The 25,766-nt window shown below is 33.5% G+C and overlaps 1 protein-coding gene across 2 annotated transcripts in view; it reads right to left on the bottom strand.

Annotated features, from left to right (window-relative positions):
• LOC137408751 (putative acyl-CoA synthetase YngI) overlaps positions 1 to 25,766 on the bottom strand; it is a 50,310-nt gene that overhangs the window by 5,709 nt on the left and 18,835 nt on the right. Inside the window, exons 2-10 of one of the 2 annotated variants that reach the window (XM_068095335.1) lie at positions 20,601 to 20,774; positions 15,214 to 15,348; positions 12,653 to 12,810; positions 11,343 to 11,523; positions 9,655 to 9,741; positions 4,621 to 4,787; positions 2,777 to 2,942; positions 1,386 to 1,499; positions 549 to 697 (exon numbers count right to left, since the gene is read on the bottom strand). In XM_068095335.1, coding sequence (XP_067951436.1) covers positions 549 to 697; positions 1,386 to 1,499; positions 2,777 to 2,942; positions 4,621 to 4,787; positions 9,655 to 9,741; positions 11,343 to 11,523; positions 12,653 to 12,810; positions 15,214 to 15,348; positions 20,601 to 20,774 — 1,331 coding nt within the window. Of the gene's footprint in view, positions 1 to 548; positions 698 to 1,385; positions 1,500 to 2,776; positions 2,943 to 4,620; positions 4,788 to 9,654; positions 9,742 to 11,342; positions 11,524 to 12,652; positions 12,811 to 15,213; positions 15,349 to 20,600; positions 20,785 to 25,766 lie in introns of those variants that run through there. The other variant, XM_068095336.1, reaches the window with a different exon arrangement.

The raw sequence follows: 25,766 nt of genomic DNA, 5'->3' as shown, positions 1-25,766 counted from the left end.
GAAGGCACAGCGCATAAGCGTTTGCAACTTGAATGCTCATATACGCACACACGAGCACACAATGACAATGTGTAATTTACTAATATAAATGGATTACATATAGTTTGTGATGAAGTTCAAATGAATTCAGACGTTAGAATCAGGGCGGGCAACGTGCAGGCCGCATGTGGCCCTTTGCCATTTATTGTGTGGCCCTTCCACCCCTCCCAGTAATTTTGCATATATAGATGCATTTGAATGAGTACAATGCACTAAATATAAAGAATGCTACATAGTGGTGAGATTTTGTTGAAGGCAGAGTGTAGTGCCCCTCACATCAACTGGAATCTTCAGTTGGCTTTAAAATTTAGCAGAGTAGTCATAGATAGTGTTATACAACGTACAAATACATGTACTTACTGAAAACACGCTATCTATTTATCATTCAATCTGTGATCTGTGATATTTCTATACATGTATTTAGATCACAGTTACAGGTTTGTCTTAGTATCAGATTCATGAAGCAAATAATCAAGGTGCAGACAGTCCCCCCCGCAATGCATTCTTACCCTGTTTTAATAAATCCATCTTCAGTGAAAAGATCTTTTGTCAATTGCTCTTGTTTCCTGTATTCTTTCAATTGACTGTAGGTTTTCACTTGCACCATGCCATCTTCACCAATGTCTACCACCTCACCCTTTGTGTCAACAATCCTTAACTGAAAAAGCACAACAGAACTTAGATTGATTTTCTAAGGCTGCTGCATATTTGTACTGAGAATGCTAAATTATCAATACGCCTATACACGTGAAAAGGTTTACAGCCTTGAATGCAAAACAACAACGAGTTTAAATAGAGTTTTTTATAGAAAGTTTCCAAAGTTTTTTGGTACGTAGTGTTTCTTACTACGTACTTATGTAAGAAACATAAAACTTGATTACTATGCTCTTCAGATAACCTCTAATGTGTTTTTAACAATCTAACCTTTCCTTTTTAGTGTGTTTCCTAACAATTTCATACTCTTCTTTGTAGGGCTTCAGAGAATTTAATAGTGCAACAATTTATATCCCAACGATGGTCGAAAAACTATGCAAACTTTGATGATGTTAAAGGTTTGATATACAACAAAGTAAACATTGAAAAGAGCTGGTATCTCAGCGAGGCTTCGAGCTTGCCACAGAGAAAAAGTGGTTATTCAACACAACATACACATTCACTTTTTAATATGACAATAGGAATATTTATTGAGCATTATTTAAAGTTGCTAATAGAAAATCTATGTAGATTACAAAAGATATAGTAAACTAAAACCAAAACTTGACATGAAATCAGGAGTTGCTTTCTTCTGCTAAATAGTTAATACCTATCAGCATTGATCTTCACAGTCAGTGTTGAATGATACAAACCTGTGTGTTGGGCTTTACCACAAGTCTGGCTTGCATACGGGCTTCGTCACCTTCCTTGGTATCATATAGTGATGTCGTTGCAATAACGAATGCCTCTGTCATTGCATAATCAGTCTAGAGAAATATGAAAAAGTTAATAATGAGGGGACATACTCTGTCCCTAATAAATGCGTCTTTAAAAAATGTTTTTAATTATTCAGCCAAGTTTTTAAAAATTAATATCTCAAATTTGCAGTTTTTTCAAATATCAGTTTGTATTAGTTCTTCATAAATCTTTTCAAGCTGTTTGTAGTTCATTCAAGCCGTAATAAATTAAACAATATTATAAGCTTTTATTAAACACTCAAATTTTAAAACTTATGTACTGACAGCATATTATAAAAATAGACGTAAATATATGTATAGATATATATATATATATATATATATATATATATATATATAACAATCTATATTATCTATTTTATAAATATATAAATTATCAAATAAATAAATAAATAAAAACAAATAAATAGATATATATCAATAAACATATAAATAAATGAATATATTAATAGACATATAAATAAATGAACATATTACTGAATACTCAAATAGATTAATATAATAAATACATTAATAAATAAATGAATATATTATTAGGTATATAACTAAATGAATATTTAAATAAATATGTAACTAAACACTGTTAATTGTATTGAAAACTATTTAAATAAAGGAGCACACTAATAAATATATAAGTAAGTAAATATATTAAAATATACAAATTAATAAAATAATAAATAACTAAATAACAATAAATTGAAGGAAATTTATATGATGGATAAGTAATCAGGCCTATAGTACCACTGCTAACTGCACTCTACGCTCTGAAAAGTGTGGACTGTTATAAATAACTACAGTATTGAAATGGTTATTTCAACACATCTATAACAGAGCTTATCAGAAAATGTTGACGACCCACTGGAAGACAGAACTAGAGGCGAATGGAATAAAGCTGGTGGATGTAATAATCAGGTGTGGTATTTATCAAGGTGACTCCTTATCAGCGGTACTTTTATGCATCTGCAATATGCTAGAGGAGATGATATATGAGGGTTAAGTTTAAGAGTGACACCAAGATAAACCATCTCTTCTGGATGGATGAGATGTAAAAGATTTTTTGTGCCATCAGTCACCGAAACAAAATCCTTTTTAATGAAGAATCAATACTCTTGGTTACTAGCCCAAAAACGCATCATGGTATTTTAGTATTGGCATTTTACAAAAATCCTCATTTTTAACAGTTTTTCAAAGTTTGGTTCAACTGCAATGATAGTGTATTAGGCAAATGAAAAAGCTTAGGCGATGAGGAGCAAACAGTGTGGGAAGAAACATATTTCTCTTCTTACAAAGGCCATTCCGTGAAAGATTTCCTTCAAGTTCTCTTTGAAGCCTCTGGAGACAATCTGTGCCCCATTTAGGAAAAACTTTATTGGTGGAAAATTAACTTTGTCATTTAGAATGCAGTCTCTGATCATGGTACTGACTGCGCCTGGAATCATCAAGTACTGAGCTCTGCAACAAAATAAAAAAGAACATGGTTTTCTTTTATCCTTTTGTAGCTGTGGAATCTTCACACCCAACTTGTGCCGCATTGCTTCTTTCAACTTTTTTACTGGTCATTCCACTTCCTAACATGAAGCTCTGCTAGTTGGCAAGATGCCATATCTGAAAAGTTTAGAATAACAAAAATAACTCAACATACTGTAAAACCTCTATTTGAATGCCATGGCGTTATGTTTTGCACCCCTTCCTTATAGTGAGGTTTTGTTAGAGTGATGTTCAAATACAGGGTGGCGCTGTATTTTCCGATTAACTCACCAAATTTTTGAGTAGATAAATTAACTCTTTTACGGGTGAAGCGATGCTAATGTCACCTATATTTTGCATTCTTCTTTGAGTGGAGTGACATTAATGTCGCTGACCTCACTGCTTCTGTTAAACCGTTTTTCATAAGCAATGATATATCAGACCAAGTTAAACAAGGAACTACTTTGATTAACAAAAAATATTATTCTAATACAGCTTTTGATTATTTCAATGGTGGCGCTTTCAAAGTTTTATAGAAAAAACCATAAAGCTTTGGAGTCAGAAAATGGTCTTAGGAATGCCATAACAATGACTGCTATTACGTTATACACTGTTACTGAAGAGTATTCTCATCGTTCATCAAAATGCTTTAAATTCTTCATGTCCGATTGTAAACTACATTACTACCAAACTGGAAGACAATGGATCGGATTTAGACCTTAGTGACTTCAAATCGGAGTGTAGTTCAGATGACTGTAACAATTGCCCTTCTCACATACATTGTCATTAAACCCATGGCAACAACGGAAGAATTAATTGTTGTATATTTAATAGAGTCATTATTAATACCGTTTTGTGGACAGTTTTTTGGATTAAAATCTATAACGGGTTCATAAAGATCAAACAGTGTCAAAGTGGCTGTTAAATAGAGGTGGTGTTCAATTAAAAAGTTAGCACTATATTTTTCAACCCTTCTCTTATAGTGGCGTTTTACATGCATTAAAGGTGACGCTTAAATAAAAGTGGCATTTAAATAGAGGTTTTACAGTACCTGAATCATTTATAATAACAAAGATGAGTTTAACATAAGTAAAATTTAATAACCTTTTTCTGACTCTGATTAATTAATATTACTTTAATAAATACTAGTTAAGATTTAAATCACAATATTTTTTATTGGACTATCTAAAAACAAATACAACAAATAATTTTTTTGAAAATATTTTATGCTATGCAGATTTCTAACATTTATAGTGGTTCCATCATTTCAAATTTTTAATGAAACTTTAATCATTACTTAAAGATGCTAAACTAATTGTTTCTCTACCACACAAAAGGCGATTTAACAACAAAATGAAGCGAAGGCATAGCTCATTACTTCACAGCCAAACACTAATATTTAATATTGCTGCAGCTTTTCTCTAGTCCAGCAGCAAGGATTGTTGCCTGTCTTCTGATCAACTATTTTTTCAAGTATATAATTATGTATTTCATGATTGCAATAAGTTTACATGTGATAATACTAATTGGTACTTAAGAAACCTAAAAACCTCAGTCAATGCATGCTTTTTTAAATCTGTGCGATGAAGAGAATCTGTCCAAGTGTTTGGTTCACTTTAAGACATATATCACCACTTGAGAATTCTATTTCTAGATGACTCACCCTTCATCAATAACACCTTGAGTGATGACCTTGCCAATCTCGCTGATAGGAACATCCCGATTAATGTCTGGTGTAAAGACACACTTGGAGACTTTACCTGCGAGCACCAATGCAGCGCAAGAGTAACTTATCATTTCATCTATGTTTGGGTTCATCGTCAGCATCGGCTGCAATGGATTCCGGGTTTTAAACACTTTATCGATAACATAAGATATATTTGACTGCCATAAACATTTTTGTTAGCAGCAGTTCAGAGAGAAATTGCCAACAATAAAAAGCATGTAGGTCTAGAGGTTATAGAATAAATGACAGATATGAGTTCAGAGTTTTCTTTCAGCTAAACTAAGGATAATTTTACTCTAAAATGCCTGCTACTTGTTTCCAACAATGAGATACTATGATAAACTGCTAAGGAAGTATGACAAGGTAAAAAAGAGGCAATTTTTTCCTTCATAGTCAACAAAATTTTATTTTGATTTACCTGCCCAGTTGTTAAAAATTAATATGCCGACTGAAAAAGGTTTTTATACAAGTTAGCAGTTTGTATTATTTGTTCACAAATGTTGTCAAGCTGTTCATAGTTCATTCATATGATAAGGAATTCAAACAAAATTATATTTATTAAAATTTTATTAAATCCTCATATACTGATAACATATACACACAGGCATATACAGCGTATATACAGTCAAACATGGATAACTCGCCCACGGATAGCTCGAACACATGGTTAACTCGAACGGTGTCTTTGGTCCGTTCTCACGTAATGATAAATTGCTTTAGATAACTCGACCTCAACTCTGTTAACTCGAACAGTTTTTTGCCCAACGACTACTGAGACGGTTATTATCGCTTTAGAAAATCACTTTATTCCAAGTCATAGAGGTAAACCTCAACTTTTCGTAAATCATAGGCGTCGTTATTACCACCATCGGCAAAATATTTTTGTCAATGACTTTTCTAAAGGTTTGGTGAATTTTGATTTTTACCAAACATCCGCTTAGCGATTGCCTTTCGGAAGCATGGAGAAGTGAGGTGACCTTCGCATAAACTTCAAAGAAAATCGGCAAAATTGATCTCGGTTAAAACGCTCAAAAGAAAAAGATGTTTTTTCTTCTGATCATTTCAACAACGATCAAGTTTTGCCAGTTTTAATCAAAAAAAATCCTGGCAATAACATCACCTCAAACAACAAAACAATCTCAAGTGATAGAAAAATCTCCTATACTTTTTGATAAAAAAGTTTTAAACTTTACATTAGAAGTATTTAATTTGAAACAAGCCATTTATGCTTTTGGTATCTATGATAGTTTGTATATGTGCATGTATCTACTAATAAATAAATAAATGGACTTGTGACAGTGCTCTGATAACTTGAACGCTCTGATAAACTCGAACACTTTCGCTCGGTCCCGTGAAGTTCGAGTTATCCATGTTTGACTGTATATAATTTCTGTTATGCCATGATTAACCAACAGGTAAGTACTCTCCATATTACACATTATACTGTAAATGTACTTTATATAGTCTAATGCATCATATATAATATATATTATGTACATAATATACAGTGAAACATGGATAACTCGCCCTCGGATATAGCGAACACATGGTTAACTCGAATGGATATGCTTGGTTCGTTCCCACGCAATGATAAATGGCTTTATATAACTCGACCTCGGCACCGTTAGCTCGAACAGTTTTTTGCCGAATTCACAAACGGTTTCCGTTCAATTTATTCCGAAGGAGTTTCCACTAGTCGCTGAGCTGAGACTACTCTGCTTTCTTAACGAAAGCGCTTTTAGTACGCGTATAGTGTACGTATAATTTCCCCTGTACCGTATAATGGAACCGAAAAAGAAATCGTATAAAAATGATTAACAGGGTCGCTAAGATGTTCGCTCAGTTACGGCCAAGCTATAAACGTTAGAAGGTATTAGCGATAAAAATTTAATAAAGATAGACACAGCATGAAAAAAACATATTGTAACAGTGATTATATGCGGATACATAAAGATAAAATGTCACAAATAGGCTCGTGGCTTGGCGTCCGCTACAACAGACATCCGCTTTACGATGGCATCACGCATGCAAAGAAAAGTGTAGAAACCTTCTGACAAACTTAAAGTACTCGAGGAAATCGAAGCAGGACAACAGCTATCAGCATTATCAAAAGGAGAAAATCTTCCAAAAAGTACAGTGTCAACATGGATTAAACAAAAAGAAAGAATAAGATCGTTATGTGACCAAAATTCATCAAGGCTAAGAGATCGTTCAACGTCGCACGATGATTTGGATGGTGTATTATTGACTTGGTTTAGACAAGTGTGTAGTAAAGGCGTACCTATCGATGGGCCAATTTTGTTAGAAAAGGCTAACAAGTTTTTAAGAACTATAATAACTGTTTAAAACCTATTTCTACAATAAGTCACACTGTTGATCTTTGTCAAAAAAATACCCTGTCACAGACTACACTCGATAAGTTTTTTAAATGAAACAACTGATCAGATGTAAAGCATGCTTTTTTGCATTGGTCATAAATGTTTACTTATGTCCAGTTTTAAAAATTATCAGAAAGAATAGATATTTTTCTATTGGGCTGAGATTTGTTTGCAGTTTTAGGTGATGTGACTGAAAAGACGTTTTAAGATTAAAATTGGCAAAATTGATCTCGAGTAAAACACTCAAAAGAAAAAATGTCTTCTGAGCGTTTGAACCGCGATTAGGTTTTGCCAATTTTAATCTGAAAAAGTTCTGGCAGTCACATCACCTAAAACAACACACAAATCTCAAGTGTATAAAAATATCTATACTTTCTGATAAATACTTTAAAACTCTACATCAGATGCCCTTTAACTTACAACAAATAACCTATACTTTAGTTTTATATATACATGTAGTTTGTATATGTATCTACTGATAAATACATTCACTTGTGACTGTGCTCTGATAACTTGAACACTCTGATAACTCAAACACTTTCGCTCAGTCCCGTGAAGTTTGAGTTATCCATGTTTCACTGTATATATATTATAAGAATAAAAGAGTAAAATCTGAGCAGAGTATGAAAATCATAAAATCAAATCAAGTTAAAATCAGTAAAATAGACTATAACTTTCGATAAAAGACTTCATTACTAATAGTTCCTTACTTGCTAAGAGCAGTCTTCAGATAAAATGTTTGTACCAGAATTAGTTACTTTATAGACAGCTGGAACTATTAAAACTACTGAAACCTTGTAGCTACATGTAGATGATTAGACGTTAAGGTCGTTAAGGTCGTTAAAGGCTTTATGGAAACATCAGGTTTTAAAACTTGATAGTAAGGATTTGCTAGTGTGTCTACAGGTGCTGATCAGTTCATTGCGTTTGTTTAATGATGCTAGGTGTGGCCTGCATATGATATATGGCTTAATCAAATAAAGGACTAGAATTTTAATTCCAAGATTTAAATAGCTGTAGCTGGACACAGACAGAATCTATATATATATATATATATATATTTCTCAAAGTTTTTTTAAGAAATATATATATTTCTCAAACAAATAAGTTTGTTTGTATAAATATATATATATTTATATATACCAGCTGTGCTACCCGGCGTTGCCCGGGTATTAAAATTCAGCTTATAAACAATAGGAAATAATGAGAGTTGCCTGCCACTTACTATTTGCCTGGCACAGTGCCAATGTAACGAGTATTTGGGTTGATTCACCACTAATTTGTATAGTAAGAACATAATAAAGATTTATTTTTTCTGCATTTAGCAGTTTTATACTAACGTCTTTTTCTATTGGCTAACTGTAATGCTAACCAAAATCTTACTGGCCCATTTTGGTAGATAGGTGATTAGTATCATACCTTCCTCGACAGTTTTTATATTGTTAGCTGTTAAAATTCTACCGTGACTTGTCTAAATCTTATTAAACGAACACAAAAAGGTTTATGCTCTTTTCTAAACAAATTGACAATGTACTACTAAAAGGTGCTTAGTGCTGGTGCTAAAACTACAATTAGTTTAGACGGTACATAAAACATTTCTACAGAATAATTTTTAAGTGATGTATATAGTGTGTAATGTTCGTTAGTGTATAATACATAGGAGTATAGGCCTATTTTGTCATGCTAGTCAATTGTGGTTATAAAATAACGTTTTGGTGACATTCCTGCAATGGCACAAAAAAGATCAAGTTGAACTAACTCTAGGAATAAAAGTTTTTTAATCAAGACACAGAGTTTCATTAGAATCTGAGTGAAAGCTTGAATGCAGTGAGTAATCATGTTAAATACTCCAGATAAATTGAGCTAATCTCAATAGAGCTTTTGTAATATAACCTATGGGTTTAAACAGATAATTACTAATTACTGTAAAAAGTAGCTTATTTTTACTTAAATCATTTGGTTTAGTGCTTGATAAATATAATAATTTTTTTCATGAATCATAAAACATAATATGAGTTGAGTTTAATTAGCTGATGCTGTCAGGAGTTGATTTTAAATGTTCGTTACTCAGATTTCAGAGATCTCAGATTTCTTTTTCAAATCTTTCACTCTGCTGCCTGTTAACTAAAATGTTAACGGGGCGTGTTGGTATTTTTAAGACTTTTCCTGTTTGCTCCTTCAATGTGATTCACAATCAAGAAACAAGGTAAATCTAGAAGATAGTAGACTAATATTAAAGAAACAACAAAATTGCAGAAATTTATAATCCTGTTTTTAGATTCTGTTTTAAGAAACCATAGCAGAGAATGAACTCAGGCGGGCAGAAAATAGACTCAGGCAACAGAGACAATGCTACGATACAATACAAATCTGCAAAATTTATTTTTACGTAGCTGAGAAATACTACTCGAAGTATTAATTGAAATGTTAAAAATAGATAATGTATTTTCTATATTCAGAATACGCCATTCTTCTTTTTTCATAAACCTCGTCAAGGGTGATCAAAATCAGGTTAGAGTTATCTCTTTTTGCAATAAAAGAAGATAGCTTACACAGTATATAACGGAGAACGATAAATTTTTACAGTTGGTACCTCAACATTTTCAGCTCTTAGTTGAAGGAGTTCATTGACTAAAGAATAGTGACTGTGAGCAATACACTTGGGCTTCCCTGTGCTTCCCTGCAACACAACAATTTCATTAAAACATTTCTAGGATCTGCTTGCACTGTTTGCCGCTCATTACTTCACAGCCAGATACAAACTTATTATTACATGAAATTCTTATTATCTCACAAACCAGTTATGGTTAAAAAATTTTACCAAATATTTGGCTTTATATCCCAAAAGACTTTTCAAAGTATAAATTTCAAATTCTTTCAAAATATTGCAATTTTGTAGTAAAAGTGATAAAATGAATAAAAAAATATTTAATGTTTAAAGATAATTCAACTTAAAGTTCATTTAGCCTAAGTGATACCGATAAAAAAACATAGAGATCATTACCTCACTGATCTATATATCCACCTTGATTTACGAATCTGCGCATCACCGACTGTCCATGACTGTTTCCAGCTCCAAAGTAACATAACATTATTATTGACTATAACTATGCTAATTCAGTTTTCAGATACCATTTGACTTATCAAGTTTGTTTTTATACTGTTCTATATAATATATTTGTTGCCATGCTATGCATAGTTACCAACAGTCTTCATTAAAGAGCTATACTATTATTTTAGGTCATAGAGCAAATTAAATAGGTCACATTGTATGCTAATAGAGATACAGTTTAATCTATTTATTTCACTGCACGAGTCAACCATTTTAACGCATCAGCCTCAACTTTGTATATAGAGACTAGACTGTACACGTCAAGTTCACTTGCTATGACAATGTTCACTAAGTATTATTTCTTTTTATTATTGCAGTTTGTCAGCAAGTTCCTTTTTAACTCTTTTCCTACGAAAGACATTCAACTGGCTCACCTATAAGGTTCATTCTGAGAGTAAGCTATTACTACAGTTAGTCTTGGTATCTATACATAAGGCTAGACTTAGTATATATTCAAAAACATTTATCGCAGACCATAAAATTAATAGATCCACCTAAAATATCGCCAAAGCAAATTTAAGATATTGTTTTATCATGTCTCCATAGCAAAAAAGCAGTTCAATTTTCTTTTTACTCAAAATTTACAGCATAAAATTGCTGGATCATATTTTTAATTTCCAGTTTTGCATAAATAAATAAAAGTGGAGGCAGTTACTTAAACGTATATCTGAAGCTAGCGCTTATAAAATTCTCCAACGTTTGGCAGCAGATATTCATGATAACCATACTTTTACACGAGAGGAAGGTTTCAGCCTTTAATTCAAGCTGTGAACATGACAGCAATTTGATTTTGAGATTGAGTTTACTGAACTAAAATCAATTATTAAACATGACTTCCTGCTAATTTTAAAATTTAAATTGAAAAGTTTAAATGGAAGCTCTAGTACAAAAGCTCTAACTTTTATAGCAAAAGTACTGAGTGTACATCAGCCAAAAATGTTTAGCAAAGATTAATTTTAAGAAAACACGCAAAAATATTTTGTAGTAAAAGAGTTAGTGCTGAGTAAAACCAATCAGATTTCATACACATGCACCATCCTATAACAGTATGACTACCTGGTTACCCATACGACCATACCTAGAGTATAGAAAAAATATGGCTGGAATTACGTTTTAAGCTCTCAAAATGAAGCCAATTTTTGGTGAACCAACTAGGAGACATTACTTACTGAGGAAAAGAGATGATGGAGTCGATATTCTGGTTTGACTGACTTTTTTGCTTCATAAAATTTCTGATCTGATACAGATTTTCCTATTTCTGTAAGCTGACTGAGAGGGTTTAGACACTTGTGTGCAGGCGCTCTGTCATTGTGGGAATTGTCATAGAAAATATGCTCTATGAAGGGAAGTCTAAAACAATAATCATACTTTGCAGCAGTTGTTGTTTTAGTTGCTACTATGTACAGTAAGAATTTGACATCTAAAGTTATATTTTCTTTGTATGTCAAGTTTAACATATAAAGTGACATTTACATTGTATGTTCAGTTTGGATATTTAATTTGTATGTCAACACGGTCCCATACCTTGAAAAGACACATGAGCAAATGCGTAAGGTCAGCAATAAATAGGGCAAAGGATAGACTTTCACTCAATTTTTACAATTGTAAAACTTTAGATAAACTTAATTTAATTATTTTTCATTTAATTTTTAGCTTTAATCTTCATGCATCCTGTTATCAATAGAAAACCTGGCTGAGTTATTGCGTAAATTCATTCTCGAATCCAAACAAAATTTGTTGTAACTATCCTGAAATTGTGAGCAGTCATTAGAATCCGGAAACCTTATGTACAACCTAGTCACTAAAGGCTCGTACCGACTGTATTGCAGTATGTTAGCGTTAGTCCCACAATACACCAGTTATCGGATGTAATTACGTTGTTCACACTATCACAAACCCATCTATGTTTACATTAGCAAAATTCTGAGTCGAAGCAGTCAAATTATACAATGCCATAGCTGAAACAATGAAACGCTAGTCCCGCAACCGAAATCATAGAAAAAAAAATTAATCAAGCAATCCACGGCTACCAATTACCATCGCCAAAGTAGTGCACATTAGAGTGACTGTCATGGATGTACAATAAAATATCAGGAAAGTTTGACAGCCGCAATGTTTCCCGACATATCTGCTCTTCCTCAGCGACGTCCTCAGTGCACACAGTATACGAATAATCACTGAGATGACAACTGCTGACGCATTGGGATCCAGTGTTAACCAGTCATTACCGGCTAGTTGTGAGGAACCCATAACACTCCAACTAGCAGTAATCTCCTAATGTCATGACACAACGTAATAACCACTGCCCTTGTTTGTGATTGGCTAACTCGCCATAGCGTCATGGACAGTACTGTACGCTACAGTGGCTAGCAGTAGAAAATTGCTAAGTTATTGCAGAATGGAGAACTCTCAAATATTGTAAATGCTGGCAGAGATCGATACCAATATAAATAAACATGACACTCTCATGCAAACTCACTTGTCAGACTGTGGATAAGTGTCGGTTTCTTTGAAAAAGCCTAAAAAGCTGGTGCAGTTTTTGCCAGAAACTCCTTCTCCCACCACTACTGCCCTTGGTGCCATGTTAGGAAGAATGCTTGCTATTGATATGTCCATTGGTGTATAAGTGTATGGGTGCTGAAACAAGACTCCATACTGGTAGCAAATCAATGCTATGACACAATGGGAGAGTCACGCCCTGGGATATTGGAAGACTAGTATACTGACATAGTGTATTATTTGAATAGATACATTGATGCATTGATGTTTTGACACATTGATGCATTGACACATTACTGCATTAATGCATTGAGGCATTTATGTATTAGTGCATTGATGAACTGATGCATTGACACATTGATGCATTGAAAAATTGATGCATTACCACTTTGATTCATTGACACATTAATAAATTGATGCACTGATGCATTGATGAACTGAAACATTACTACATTGATGATTCGAGGCAGTAACATATTGATGCTCTGAAACCTTGATGCTCTGACATAATAGTGCATTGATGCATAGACACATTAGTGCATTGATTAATTGACACATTAATGCATTGATGAATTCGTGAGTTGATGCATTGACATATTGAGGCACTGGTATATTAATAATGCTCATGCTTTTGCATAAAATAATTGATCACTCTTTAATGTAGTACTCTAGAAACATTACAACAACTAAAGTCAAAATCCCCCAATCACTGCTTGTCAGTTTGGTGTAATCAAATATGTGACAGAGAGGCTTTTACACGTTGACATGTCGAATCAGATTGTAACGCAAAGTTGATTTGAAGCTTTGTCGTGAGTTTGTTGTTATCCTGGCATACATGCGACATTGACGGGTTTTAACACTTTAAATAGCACAGATCTTATTCATAAATGGTCAATACATCAGAAGATTGCCCAAGTCGGATATGGTACAAAGAAGTTGAGCATAAATTGAACTGACACAATTGCTCGAACAGATTTAAAGATTTACCCGGTTAAAAACACTTTTATCTTAAAGAGACTCAAACCCATAAAACTAAACAAAAAGGTTTTGAAAACATTGGCTTACAAAATGCTTTGAAAAAACGATACAAATATAAATGAATAAGGCAAATATAAATGCAAAGTTTCAGAATTCGGCAATATTTGTCATCATCCTTGACATAGCAGTGCTTAGAGTTTGATGTCACGAACTAACTAAAATGGTTGACTTACTCAATAGTGTACCAACTGAAATATTTCTTTGTTTTGTTCTCTAGCAAGACTCACTTTACAAAAGGTCAAACTATGAAGGAGAGTTTCATTTTTGAATGTCAGAAATCAGGATGTTGCTAAAGAACCTTGCTTAAGTCTTAAAAGATGAAAATACTGAAAACCAGTCGGTTTGACACTTTGGCCATGAGGATAATATCAGTAAAAGACTTTGAACATCACTGATATATATATACGAGATATATATCAGTGATGATATATATATATATACGAGTGATTTATCACTTATATATATACTGATATATATACTCGTATATATTGTATATTGTGGTTTGAACAGCAAAATTCCCAAAAGCATGAAGTCAGTTTTAGTGGCTTTAGTTTCTGGCCAACATGCGAACCATAAAGCCACATGCATAAAATTCCCTTTTTACAACCTTAAATTTCAAAAATAGTTTTAATATTATAAATTATAGTATTAATATACATTAACTAAATAAATTGACGCATTGACACACTGGCTATTAGTATAATGTAAAAACTGTAAAAATCACTGATATATTGTGGTATGAAAAAATGTTAAACAACAAGTTTTTCAGAAGCACACAGCCCGTTTTAATGGCTTCAGTTTCTGACCAACATGCAAACCGTAAAGCCACATGCATAAAACTTTGTAAAAAATAATTAAAATGCATTTGTTACAAAGATAAACTCCCAAAATAAATTTAATAGGCAACAATATAGATTAAGTTTGCTTGTTGACCTGCTTTGCTACCAGCAAACATCCTAATTTTATGGCATACTTGCTTTTCATCTTCTTTTACTACTGAGAGTTATCTTCTCTCACAAACCCAGTCTGCTTTTAGCGTATAGTTGAAGTTGATCACATAACTATAGTTGATCTGTTAGAACAATTATGAGTAGATAAATCTTCATTTTCTTTAAAGGTTTGTACAGTTAGTAGGTCAATTTTAAATTTTCTAGAATAAAATGCTTTGCAATGCATAAATTATTAGTTTAAACTTCATTCAACAAGATTTTTTTTGCGAATAATTGTTACCAAAACCATTCATTTTTTTGTATGCATACAAAATTTTTGGAAAATACAAGAGTTGGAAAATTTTTAATTTTTTTAAAATCAATGAAATTTAGATTTTACTAATATCAGTCATTGATATTTTAATATTTTTAAAGACATGATTAAACTCACAAAGTAATTAAAGTGATTTTGAAGAATATTAAGTTTTTCTAGTACGTTCACTTGGGTGTTATTTCGTGGGGACTGACCGCAAAATGACTAAAAATGGCATTATTGGAAAATATTTATACTCACAGCGAAAGCAACACCAATAGCACTGCAGGCTGTAAACAAATTAATTGCTTCTATCGTAGAACATCCAACTACAGCAAACGTATCTTCACCTGGGATAAGATCCAAGGCCAACATTCCCTTAGCATAGCCATCTGCCTACAAGTATGCAACAAACTTAAAGATTGTCACTGAAAGTAAAGTTGCTCCAATCCATTATAGTTACTTTTATATTACAATATTTTTAATTGAACTTATGTTTGAATTGCATTTGAATTAAATATCTTTGTTGAAAAATGTTTTTGTGTGATTCTGATCCTAAATCTCAGAATGAACTAATAAATGAATATATGAATAAATGTAACAATGAGTAAATAAATTAATAGATCAATGAATAAAGAAATCAATGGATGAGCCAATCAACCAATCAATCAACCTATCAATCAATGAGTCTATATGGTATATGTATTTCTCAAAGTATGTCTGTCCTCCCGGCCATAGATATAGCTACATGTACCGCGCATGCTGATTATTTTACCAATGTGGCCACGCGTTGCGGCGCCTCTGTTAAGAAATACTTTTTGTAAGATTCAAGGCCAATTCCAGATCAAGGCCAATTTTTCTCATACGGATAATTATATTGAAAGATTTTGAGACCTAAGTATATGCAACACAATGCTTCTTCCTGTTTTTTGTTAGGGCAAATTGGTTCGGCCCACAAATTCAATAACTTATCTCGAACTTGGAAATTATGCAATTAGCGTACTGATTATATATGTTATTAAAAATATATGTCAGAACTTGCCATGGCGAGTTATCCGTTATCCGGTATATCCGGTATCCGTTATAATAAACACAATTCGCTAATGTAAACAATAAAATTTCTGTTAAAAGTTTGAAGTCTATTAAAATACAGACTGAAAAATTCCATCAAGTATGTGTTTGTAAATTAAATTCATTTAAGTTAAATTCAGCGTTTGTGTTGCACGTCTGTCTCAAAGGTAAAAACTCTCCATGCAGTTTATTGCAATGTTATATTTTGCAGATCATAACCACAAAATGCACTAAAGTCATGGTAGGTACCTATAGTTACCAAGTTAACATAGTATTTTGGCTTTTTTGCCAACACACTATTTTTAATGATGATAACTTTTACCACAAAGTGATCGCATTAGATAATGACGATGGGTTTCTATACCCCTCTATGTAGGTCTATAGCTAGCCTACGATATTAGCCTACATGCCAATGTTTGCATACCAACACTGAAACAAACTGGAATCATATGATTGTACACCAAATAATTTTTTATTGTAATCAAAGCTAAACAGAGTATAATATATATATATATATATAATATATATATGTAATATAATATATATAAATAATATATATATAATATATATATAATATAATATATATATGAATAATATATATATAAATAATATATATATATAATATATATATATAAATAATATATATATATATATATATATATATACAAAAAGGCCTATGACTCAATTCCCCATAGTTGGATATTTGAGTGTCTCAGTATGTACAATGTTCACCCTGCTCTTGTGGCATTCATTAAGATGTCAATGACCAAATGGAAGACGGAACTGGAGGCTAATGGCAAAAAGCTGGCGAGTGTAAAAATTAAGCGAGGCATCTATCAAGGTGACTCCTTATCACCGCTGCTCTTCTGCATATGCCTAAACCCTCTAAGCTATATGCTGGAGAAGACTCACTATGGGTACCAGTTTAAGAGTGGCACCAAGATAAGCCACCTCTTCTACATGGATGACATCAAGCTGTATGCTAACAAAGAAAGGGACATTGATTCGCTAATACACCTCACTCAGGTATACAGCAAGGACATCGGAATGACCTTCGGTATTGAGAAATGTGGAAGGCTAATTCTCAAGAAAAACCATTCTATGCTCACAGATGGCCTAAGAATGCCAAATGGTACTATCAAAAATATAGAAGAAGGGTACAAGTACTTGGGGATTATGCAAAGCAACATCAACCATGAAGCCGAGGTACGTCACAAAGCCATTACTGAATACAAGAAATGCCTTCGTCAGGTCCTACGGAGCCAGCTCAATGCCAAGAACCAAGTCATGGCAATAAATACCTACGCACTGCTAGTAATAAGATATCCAGCAGGCATAATAAAGTGGACTGAGGAAGCCATCAATGAAACAGATATAGCAACTCGTAAACTGCTGACCATGCATGGAGCACTCCACCCAAAATCTGATACTACTAGATTGTATCTCGATAGGAAAGATGGTGGTAGGGGACTCAAAAGTGTACAGCAGACAGTGAAGGAGGAAGAGCAAAGCATCAAAGCCTATGCAGCCTCTATGGCCACTTCAGATAAGTTGCTAGCTGAATTTCAATCGGCTGCTCTTACAATGGACCTTCGCCCTGATGATGAGAAAATTGACTGGCACACGAAACCTCTTCATGGTGCTTACCACCGACAAATATCTAAGGTTGGCGATCTTCACCAGACATATATGTGGCTGAACAAAGGAAACCTGACGGCCAATACAGAGTCGCTAATCATGGCAGCCCAGGAGCAAGTGCTCCCAACAAGGCAACTGTAAACAAAAATCTATCACACTAGAGATGATCCTAGATGTAGACTGTGCAAAGATGCACCTGAGACCATGCAACACATCATCAGTGGATGCAAGCAGCTAGCAGGAAATGCATACACTGAGCGGCATAATCATGTCGCAGGTGTTGTGTATAGAAGTCTATGTGACGAGTATGGCCTTAATAAACCGCAACACTGGTGGGAAACTCCTGGTAAGGTCAATGAAAATGATCGCGCTAAGACATTCTGGGACTTCTACATCCGGACTGATAAGCATGTTCTGGCAACCCAACCAGATATAGTCGTGGTAGACAAGGAGAACAAGAGAGCTACTATAATAGATATAGCAGTACCCAATGACTACAATATAGACAGCAAAGAAAAAGAAAAGGTAGAGAAATATCTCCCTCTTGGAGAAGAGATTGAAAAATGCTGGGATGTAAGAACAACCGTAAACCCAGTAGTCATTCGGGCACTGGGAGCAATAACACCAGCGCATAAAATGTGGCTTGCCCAAATACCAACAGCAATCAACTCAGGTGAGTTGCAGAAAAGTGCGCTATTGGGAACAGCTAAGATCTTAAGGCGAGTGCTCAAACTCCCAGGTCTCTGGTAGGAGACCCGAGTCAGAGCAGAAACTACCACCCATACGGGTTAACCGGGGTGAGACAACAATTTTTTATATATATATATATATATATATATATACTATATACTATATATACTCATGCTACAGACAGTACTGGTTCGGCTATTGAAGCCTCATCAGTGCAGCTCAAAGCAGGCAAGAGAGACAAATTCCATTGTCAATGAGAATTGACTTTCTGCCATGAAACAACTAAGTTGTCTCACAGACTTTAAGAAATTCAATGTACTGGCACCAGAGTGCTCAAATCACAAAAGTGATGAGCTTTGCACAAAGGCTAATCGTGTCGCACCTCTCACAGAGTGCTCAACCAAACCGAAGAGATGGAGCATATACTCATGCTACAGGCAGTACTAGTCCGCTATTGAAGCCTCATCATATGTACATGCATATACATGTATATATATTGATTGCAGTATGCAATATCAATATCTAAAGTAACACAACATTGTATGATGTGCCATATTTTAATCTAACACAGCACAACATTGTATGACGTGCCACATGTTGCCTTAGCTTATTCAATCGTATAAATCATCACAAATTGTTTGAAGTTTTCTTCACGCACCCTTTTTGTTGATAAATATGCTGATGCTTTCTAATTTTTTGAAGAACACTCCTTTTTTATAATAGCTGTGTGTTTGTAGACAAAATTTTTACGAGTCAGTAATTCACTAGCTCTTTCCTTTTTCAAGTCTCATGTTTTGTGGCCCCAGTGCATCCGACATTTTAATTAGTAAATGTTCGACACCTGCGGTACAAAGGGAGGTGAGCTAATTTATTAGTAACGGTTTGACACTTGCGGTACAAAGGGAGGCAACCTGATTTATTTCTGTGAAAAAAATTTCTCTTCTCTTTAGGCATGGTGCGTGCAGTTAATACCTGCAGCTTCTGCAAGTTGAAACTAGGACTATACCTAAAGGAAAAATTATGTTTTGAGTGAAATTATTTTTAGCAGAAAAGTTTTGTTTTTATTATGAGGATGCATTTCATTTTTACAAACGTCACAAAAAAATAAAAAAATATTGTAGCTGATTTGATTGCAGGTAGCTTTCTATTGCTACAAGACTTTGAATACCGTATATGACTGGGTGACAGACCCAAAGTTCTTTGTAGCCACAACAATCAGTTGTCATATTTGAATTGTCATTATGTTGCTTACATAAATAAGCAAAGCATCCCGTGTTGATAGGCATACGTCTTTCTGTTCGGTTGACCAAAACAAACACAAAGGAGTTATGTTGACTTTGCTAACTGTGAGGCGTGATCTACATGTAGCTGTGTTAAGTAAACAATCATCTAATTAACAAAGGCTTTCAGTCTTCATAGAGAGAGACATGAATCTTTCAATTGAAATATGTTTCAACCAAAGCCTCATTTAGCTAGTATAAATACATAGGTATAGTAAATCGTCACCATAAATATCATTTTTAGTTACATAACCTTTCTCAATAGCATTTCTGGTCAGGGTTCACCAATCGATGTCAACATGCTGGTATGAGTCCTATTATTGCCTTGTTGTCATGTGACTTACTCAATCACATGATCAAGCGTTTTTTATGACTTTGAGTGAAATTGCATTAGGTTACACAACCTATACAGATTGATGCATATGACTAGACTGCCCTGATATTTTAAGTTTAAAATTGACTAAATTTGATGACCGTTATAAATTTTCAGAAAATAATACGCGCAAAATGACATCAATAGTTGTTATTGCTGCGATAGTCAATATTGGCTATTGTGTTCAAGTTGTAACATTATGCGTCTCTATTCTGTCAGTCTCTGTGCAACTATTGACGGTGTAGTCAACCTTTCAATTGATCTGAGCGTCTGAATCGCGAACAAGTTTTAGAAATGTTATTCTTAAAACATCCTGGTAGTCAGATCACCTCAAACATCAAAAACAATAGCAAATGGCTGAAACATACTGATACTTTCTGATTAAATATACTAAAACTCTGTGTAAGTTTATCATACACTACTATTGAGTGAGCAAGTGTATCCCTCTTCCCATATAGACATAGAGAAACAGTTTTACTAGCAGTTGCAAGTACAACATCTATTGTACTTATATTCATATACTATAGCATCCCTTGGATTGGAGTTGGTCAAAAGTTTCCTTTCTTTAAATACAACAAACACTACACCCTCCTTACCTTATCTAGTATCTGTGTAGTGGTGAACCTTCTATTCGTCTCCAAGTTGACCACCTCACCGACTACTCCCCTTTCTCTAGCTCTCTCAAACAGCTCATATAAGACGAGGTCTTTTTGGATTGGATGACTAGGATCAGTGGCATCCACATAGCTCTTGGTTAGCGGTCCTGACATCTGGATAAAGAGAGATAAATATCATAATAGTTTATCAAATCCTTAGGTTTATTAAAGTTTATAATCCTGGTTAACAGTACTTTTCAATAAACAGCACAGTAAATCCTTTAATATAAGCAAAAGCTCAGTACTACAAATTTACCTAGCTATTAGCACACTCCCTTCTACACTTATGTGTTGATGCTCTGCAAAGTTGAGTTAGAAGCTTCCGGAAGCTAGCAATAGCACAAAGAATTTAGTCACATGTTGGTGATGTCAGTTTCAAACCCTTACATAAGCTTTTACTGGTACTCTGACAGTGGAGTGCGCCATGAGAGATATACATTCATATAATACTGGAAGAGAGATATAGGTTTAACAGAACGCTGTGAGAGATCATCAGATCTAGTAATTATTGCATAAAACTAGCTAAATACTCAGTGTTGCGCGAGTAATAGAATAATTACCTAATGAATTTGAGTACCTTACCTGGAAAGCTAGACTTCTACTAAAATTTTTATTTAAACAATACACACCTTCTGGGCCAGCTTAACAACCGTTACACGTAACGGTGATCAGTGCTAGTAAATATACCGCCAAACAAGCGCTTCAAGCATGAGTGTAATGACTATTTGCTCAATAAGTTTATTGTATTCGATGTGGTTTAATGGTTGAGTCTGCTACCTCTAGATCTAGAGGCCCGAGATCAAACCCAGTGCCATGTAAATTTTTCAATGCTAGATTTTGATCGCTATAACTGGACAAAAAGTGATAAATGTAATCACTAAGACTTATATAAATAGACTAACTGCGCTATCGGTCAGCCCGAATGATAAAAAAGTCTTGCACAGGAAATTGATTTGTATTCAACATATAACAACATTTGCCATTCTAACTTTTAAACTACATATCAAGAGCGAAGTGTTTTGTGCAGTTAAGATAAATTACAAGAGAAAATAAAAACATCTGTAAAGGGTTTCAAACTTTGTCAAACAACTGTAACTTTTAAACTTCATACCATGAAGAAAAAGTTTTGTGCAGGACAACTGAATTAAAAATAAATAAACAAACGTAAAGGTTTTCAAACAACTGTAAAATGAAATATTCATACCTTGAATAAAGTGTTTTGTTGAAATAGATTAGAAGGAAAAATAAAAATGTAAAAGGTGTTTTAATGTAAATGTGAAATCTTAGCAAGTAATGGCGAAATATAGTCTATTTCGCAAAGAGTACAATAAAAATTATTTGGTATACAATCATATGATTTCAGTTCGTTTCAGTGTTGGCATACAAAAATTGGCGTGTAGGCTAATATTGTAGGCTATAGGTAAAAATCATCATCATTAAAAAAGCCCAAAAATACTATGTTAACCTTAGTAACTATAGGTACCTACAATGACTTTAGCGCATTTTGTGGTTGTGATCTGCGAGCCCCATAAAATATAACATTACAATGTACTACGTGGAGAGTTTTTAGCTTCAAGACAGACTTGTAATATAAAGGCTGAATCTAACCTAAATGAATTTGGTTTACTAAACAATTACTTGAAAGAAGTTTTAGTATGTATTTTAGCAAACCTTAAACTCTTAACATTAATTTTATCATTACGAAACGTTTTTATTTTAACGAATATGGATAACTTGCCATGACAAGTTCAGCGACATATATCTTTTAATAACGTATATAATCAGTACACAAATCACAAAATTTTAAGTTCGAAATAAATTATTGTCGACATCATGGGGCCAAATAAATTAGTCCTAAGGAAAAAAACTAAGAAGCATCGTGTCGCATAAACTTAGGTCCCAAAATATTTGTTAACAAAGGCATCGTAACGCATGGGCGCTAAGCTAAAACAATTAGCATGCGTATATTATGTGCATGTACAGATATACATATATATATATATATATATATATATATATATATATATATATATATATATATATATATATATATATATATATACATATATATATATATAATATGTATAAGTGGAACTTCGCTCTACTGTATAAGTTAAACATTTTATTACTAATAATTTCATGTGGTACAATAAGTATCACACTCTTCAGATAAAATGTCTAAAATGAATTTCATACACCAGTAATATGCTGTTATGCAGAGTTAGATAAGCTGATAATTGGGTGAGAGTACAGAAGCCAAAAGCCAAATAGTTAAGTGATACAATTGCATAGCAAGAACTTAGATGAATGTCTGCATGATGATAATAGCTCATTACGTTTATTAAGAGTACCTAGTGATGATCTGTAAATAATAAAGAATTTCTTCCATAAGCATAAGTTACACTTGTTATTATATAGATATAATATATATATATATATATATATATATATATATAAACTATAAATTCTTAAGAATTATGGGCTAGTATTACTAAAATTAGAGTGCTCAACAAATATATTGGAGCAGCTATATACTAATAAATTATTTAAAAGCAATACTTATCTTTTTTTTTCCAGCTACTGTCAGTTTCATGATATTCTCATTCGTCAGGCTGTGTTGGAATAAACAAGATGGTGACTAATCTCTTCTTGGCTATTTTTCCCTCCCTTTTGTTCTTATTGTTTAATTTCTTCTTCTTCTGATTGGCTGTTGGTTAGTAGCTACAAAATGAGAGAGAAGATAATTTCTGGAATGACGACAGGTTGAGACTAATTCAGATTTTTTATTAAGTGTTGCTAAGTCAGGTCTATTAATGATGTAGTATTTTTCTGTCAAACATAGGTTGCACCTTTTGCTGGAGTTGTTGTAGGATTTTGTCTGTTTTAGTACAGTCCAGTCTAGTTTGTAGTTAATGTCTTGGTCTTTCAGTTTCCAAATGTGTTTGCTTAGTTCAGTTGCGTTTCGCTTGGTGCTGTTTTTGATACTAGTTTTGTGGTTACTATATCGTGTTTTAAAGTCAGTTTCACAAAGTCCTATGTATGATTCAGTAGTGTTGTTGTCTAGTCGTGTCACTTTGGCTTGGTATATCACACTTTTTTGCAGGCAGTTTTCATTAAGTGGGCATTCACTTTTGACTCGGCAGTTACAGTTTTTGTCATTTACTGGAGTTTCATTGCTTTTACCAAGGATTTTCTTGTTGTGTGCATCAATTTTACTCTTCATGTTGGGCATTGTGGAATAGCTGATTTTTACTGTGTTCTTGTTGAATATTTTGCCTAGTGGGTTCTTTTTGTCAAAGCATTTGTTTACAATTTTTAAGAATATTTTGCCAATGTTGGTCTGTACATTGCTGTTATATGGTGGGTTGTACCATATTATTTTTCGTTGCCTGTTACGTTTTTTAGTTGTGGTTTCTGGTTTGTATTTTAGCCTGTACTTGTAGTTACTGTCATTTAGTGCTTGCTGGTATGGTGTTTTTGATTGCTCAAATATATGTTTGTTAGCAGAGAGTCGAGAGAGTCTTTTGTTGACGTTTTCTGGTAAGTTTTTAATGATGTTAGGGGGGTGGTTACTTTGGGCATGAACATATTGTATGTTGTTGTTGGGTTTAGTGTATGGGCTGTGTGTACCACTGTTTAGGTCTAGGGTTACATCTAAAAAATTGATGATTTTTTGGTTAGCTTCAATAGTGATTTTTAGTTTGTTCTGTTTGAATGTTTTGCATATTTGTTTCTTCATGTTTTCGATGCTGCGAGGTGTGCCATCGCAGATTGCAAGTCCGTCATCACGATAGAGTCCAGTGTTGCGTTTGAGTTCGTCTGGAAGTAAAGAAAGTAAGTAAGTCCCTACCAGTTCACAAGTCTCAGCTCCGTCATCAAAAACAGCAATCAAAAACACCATACCAGCAAGCACTAAATGACAGTAACTACAAGTACAGGCTAAAATACAAACCAGAAACCACAACTAAAAAACGTAACAGGCAACGAAAAATAATATGGTACAACCCACCATATAACAGCAATGTACAGACCAACATTGGCAAAATATTCTTAAAAATTGTAAACAAATGCTTTGACAAAAAGAACCCACTAGGCAAAATATTCAACAAGAACACAGTAAAAATCAGCTATTCCACAATGCCCAACATGAAGAGTAAAATTGATGCACACAACAAGAAAATCCTTGGTAAAAGCAATGAAACTCCAGTAAATGACAAAAACTGTAACTGCCGAGTCAAAAGTGAATGCCCACTTAATGAAAACTGCCTGCAAAAAAGTGTGATATACCAAGCCAAAGTGACACGACTAGACAACAACACTACTGAATCATACATAGGACTTTGTGAAACTGACTTTAAAACACGATATAGTAACCACAAAACTAGTATCAAAAACAGCACCAAGCGAAACGCAACTGAACTAAGCAAACACATTTGGAAACTGAAAGACCAAGACATTAACTACAAACTAGACTGGACTGTACTAAAACAGACAAAATCCTACAACAACTCCAGCAAAAGGTGCAACCTATGTTTGACAGAAAAATACTACATCATTAATAGACCTGACTTAGCAACACTTAATAAAAAATCTGAATTAGTCTCAACCTGTCGTCATTCCAGAAATTATCTTCTCTCTCATTTTGTAGCTACTAACCAACAGCCAATCAGAAGAAGAAGAAATTAAACAATAAGAACAAAAGGGAGGGAAAAATAGCCAAGAAGAGATTAGTCACCATCTTGTTTATTCCAACACAGCCTGACGAATGAGAATATCATGAAACTGACAGTAGCTGGAAAAAAAAAGATAAGTATTGCTTTTAAATAATTTATTAGTATATATATATATATATATAAACTATAAATTCCTAAAAATTATGAACTAGTATTACTAAAATTAAAGTGCTCAACAATATATTGGAGCAGCTATATACTAACAAATTATTTAAAAGCAATACTTATCTTTTTTCTCAGCTACTGTCAGTTTCATGACTTTCTCATCCATCAGGCTGTGTTATAAAAAATTTTTTTTTTTTCAACACAGCCTGATGAATGAGAAAGTCATGAAACTAACAGTAGCTAAGAAAAAAGATAAGTATTGCTTTTA

Source organism: Watersipora subatra, chromosome 11 (genome assembly GCF_963576615.1).
Source record: "Watersipora subatra chromosome 11, tzWatSuba1.1, whole genome shotgun sequence".
Classification (NCBI taxonomy): Eukaryota; Metazoa; Bryozoa; class Gymnolaemata; order Cheilostomatida; family Watersiporidae; genus Watersipora; species Watersipora subatra.
The sequence above is the reverse complement of the archived record's forward strand: the minus strand, read 5'-3'. Positions and strand labels throughout refer to the sequence as shown.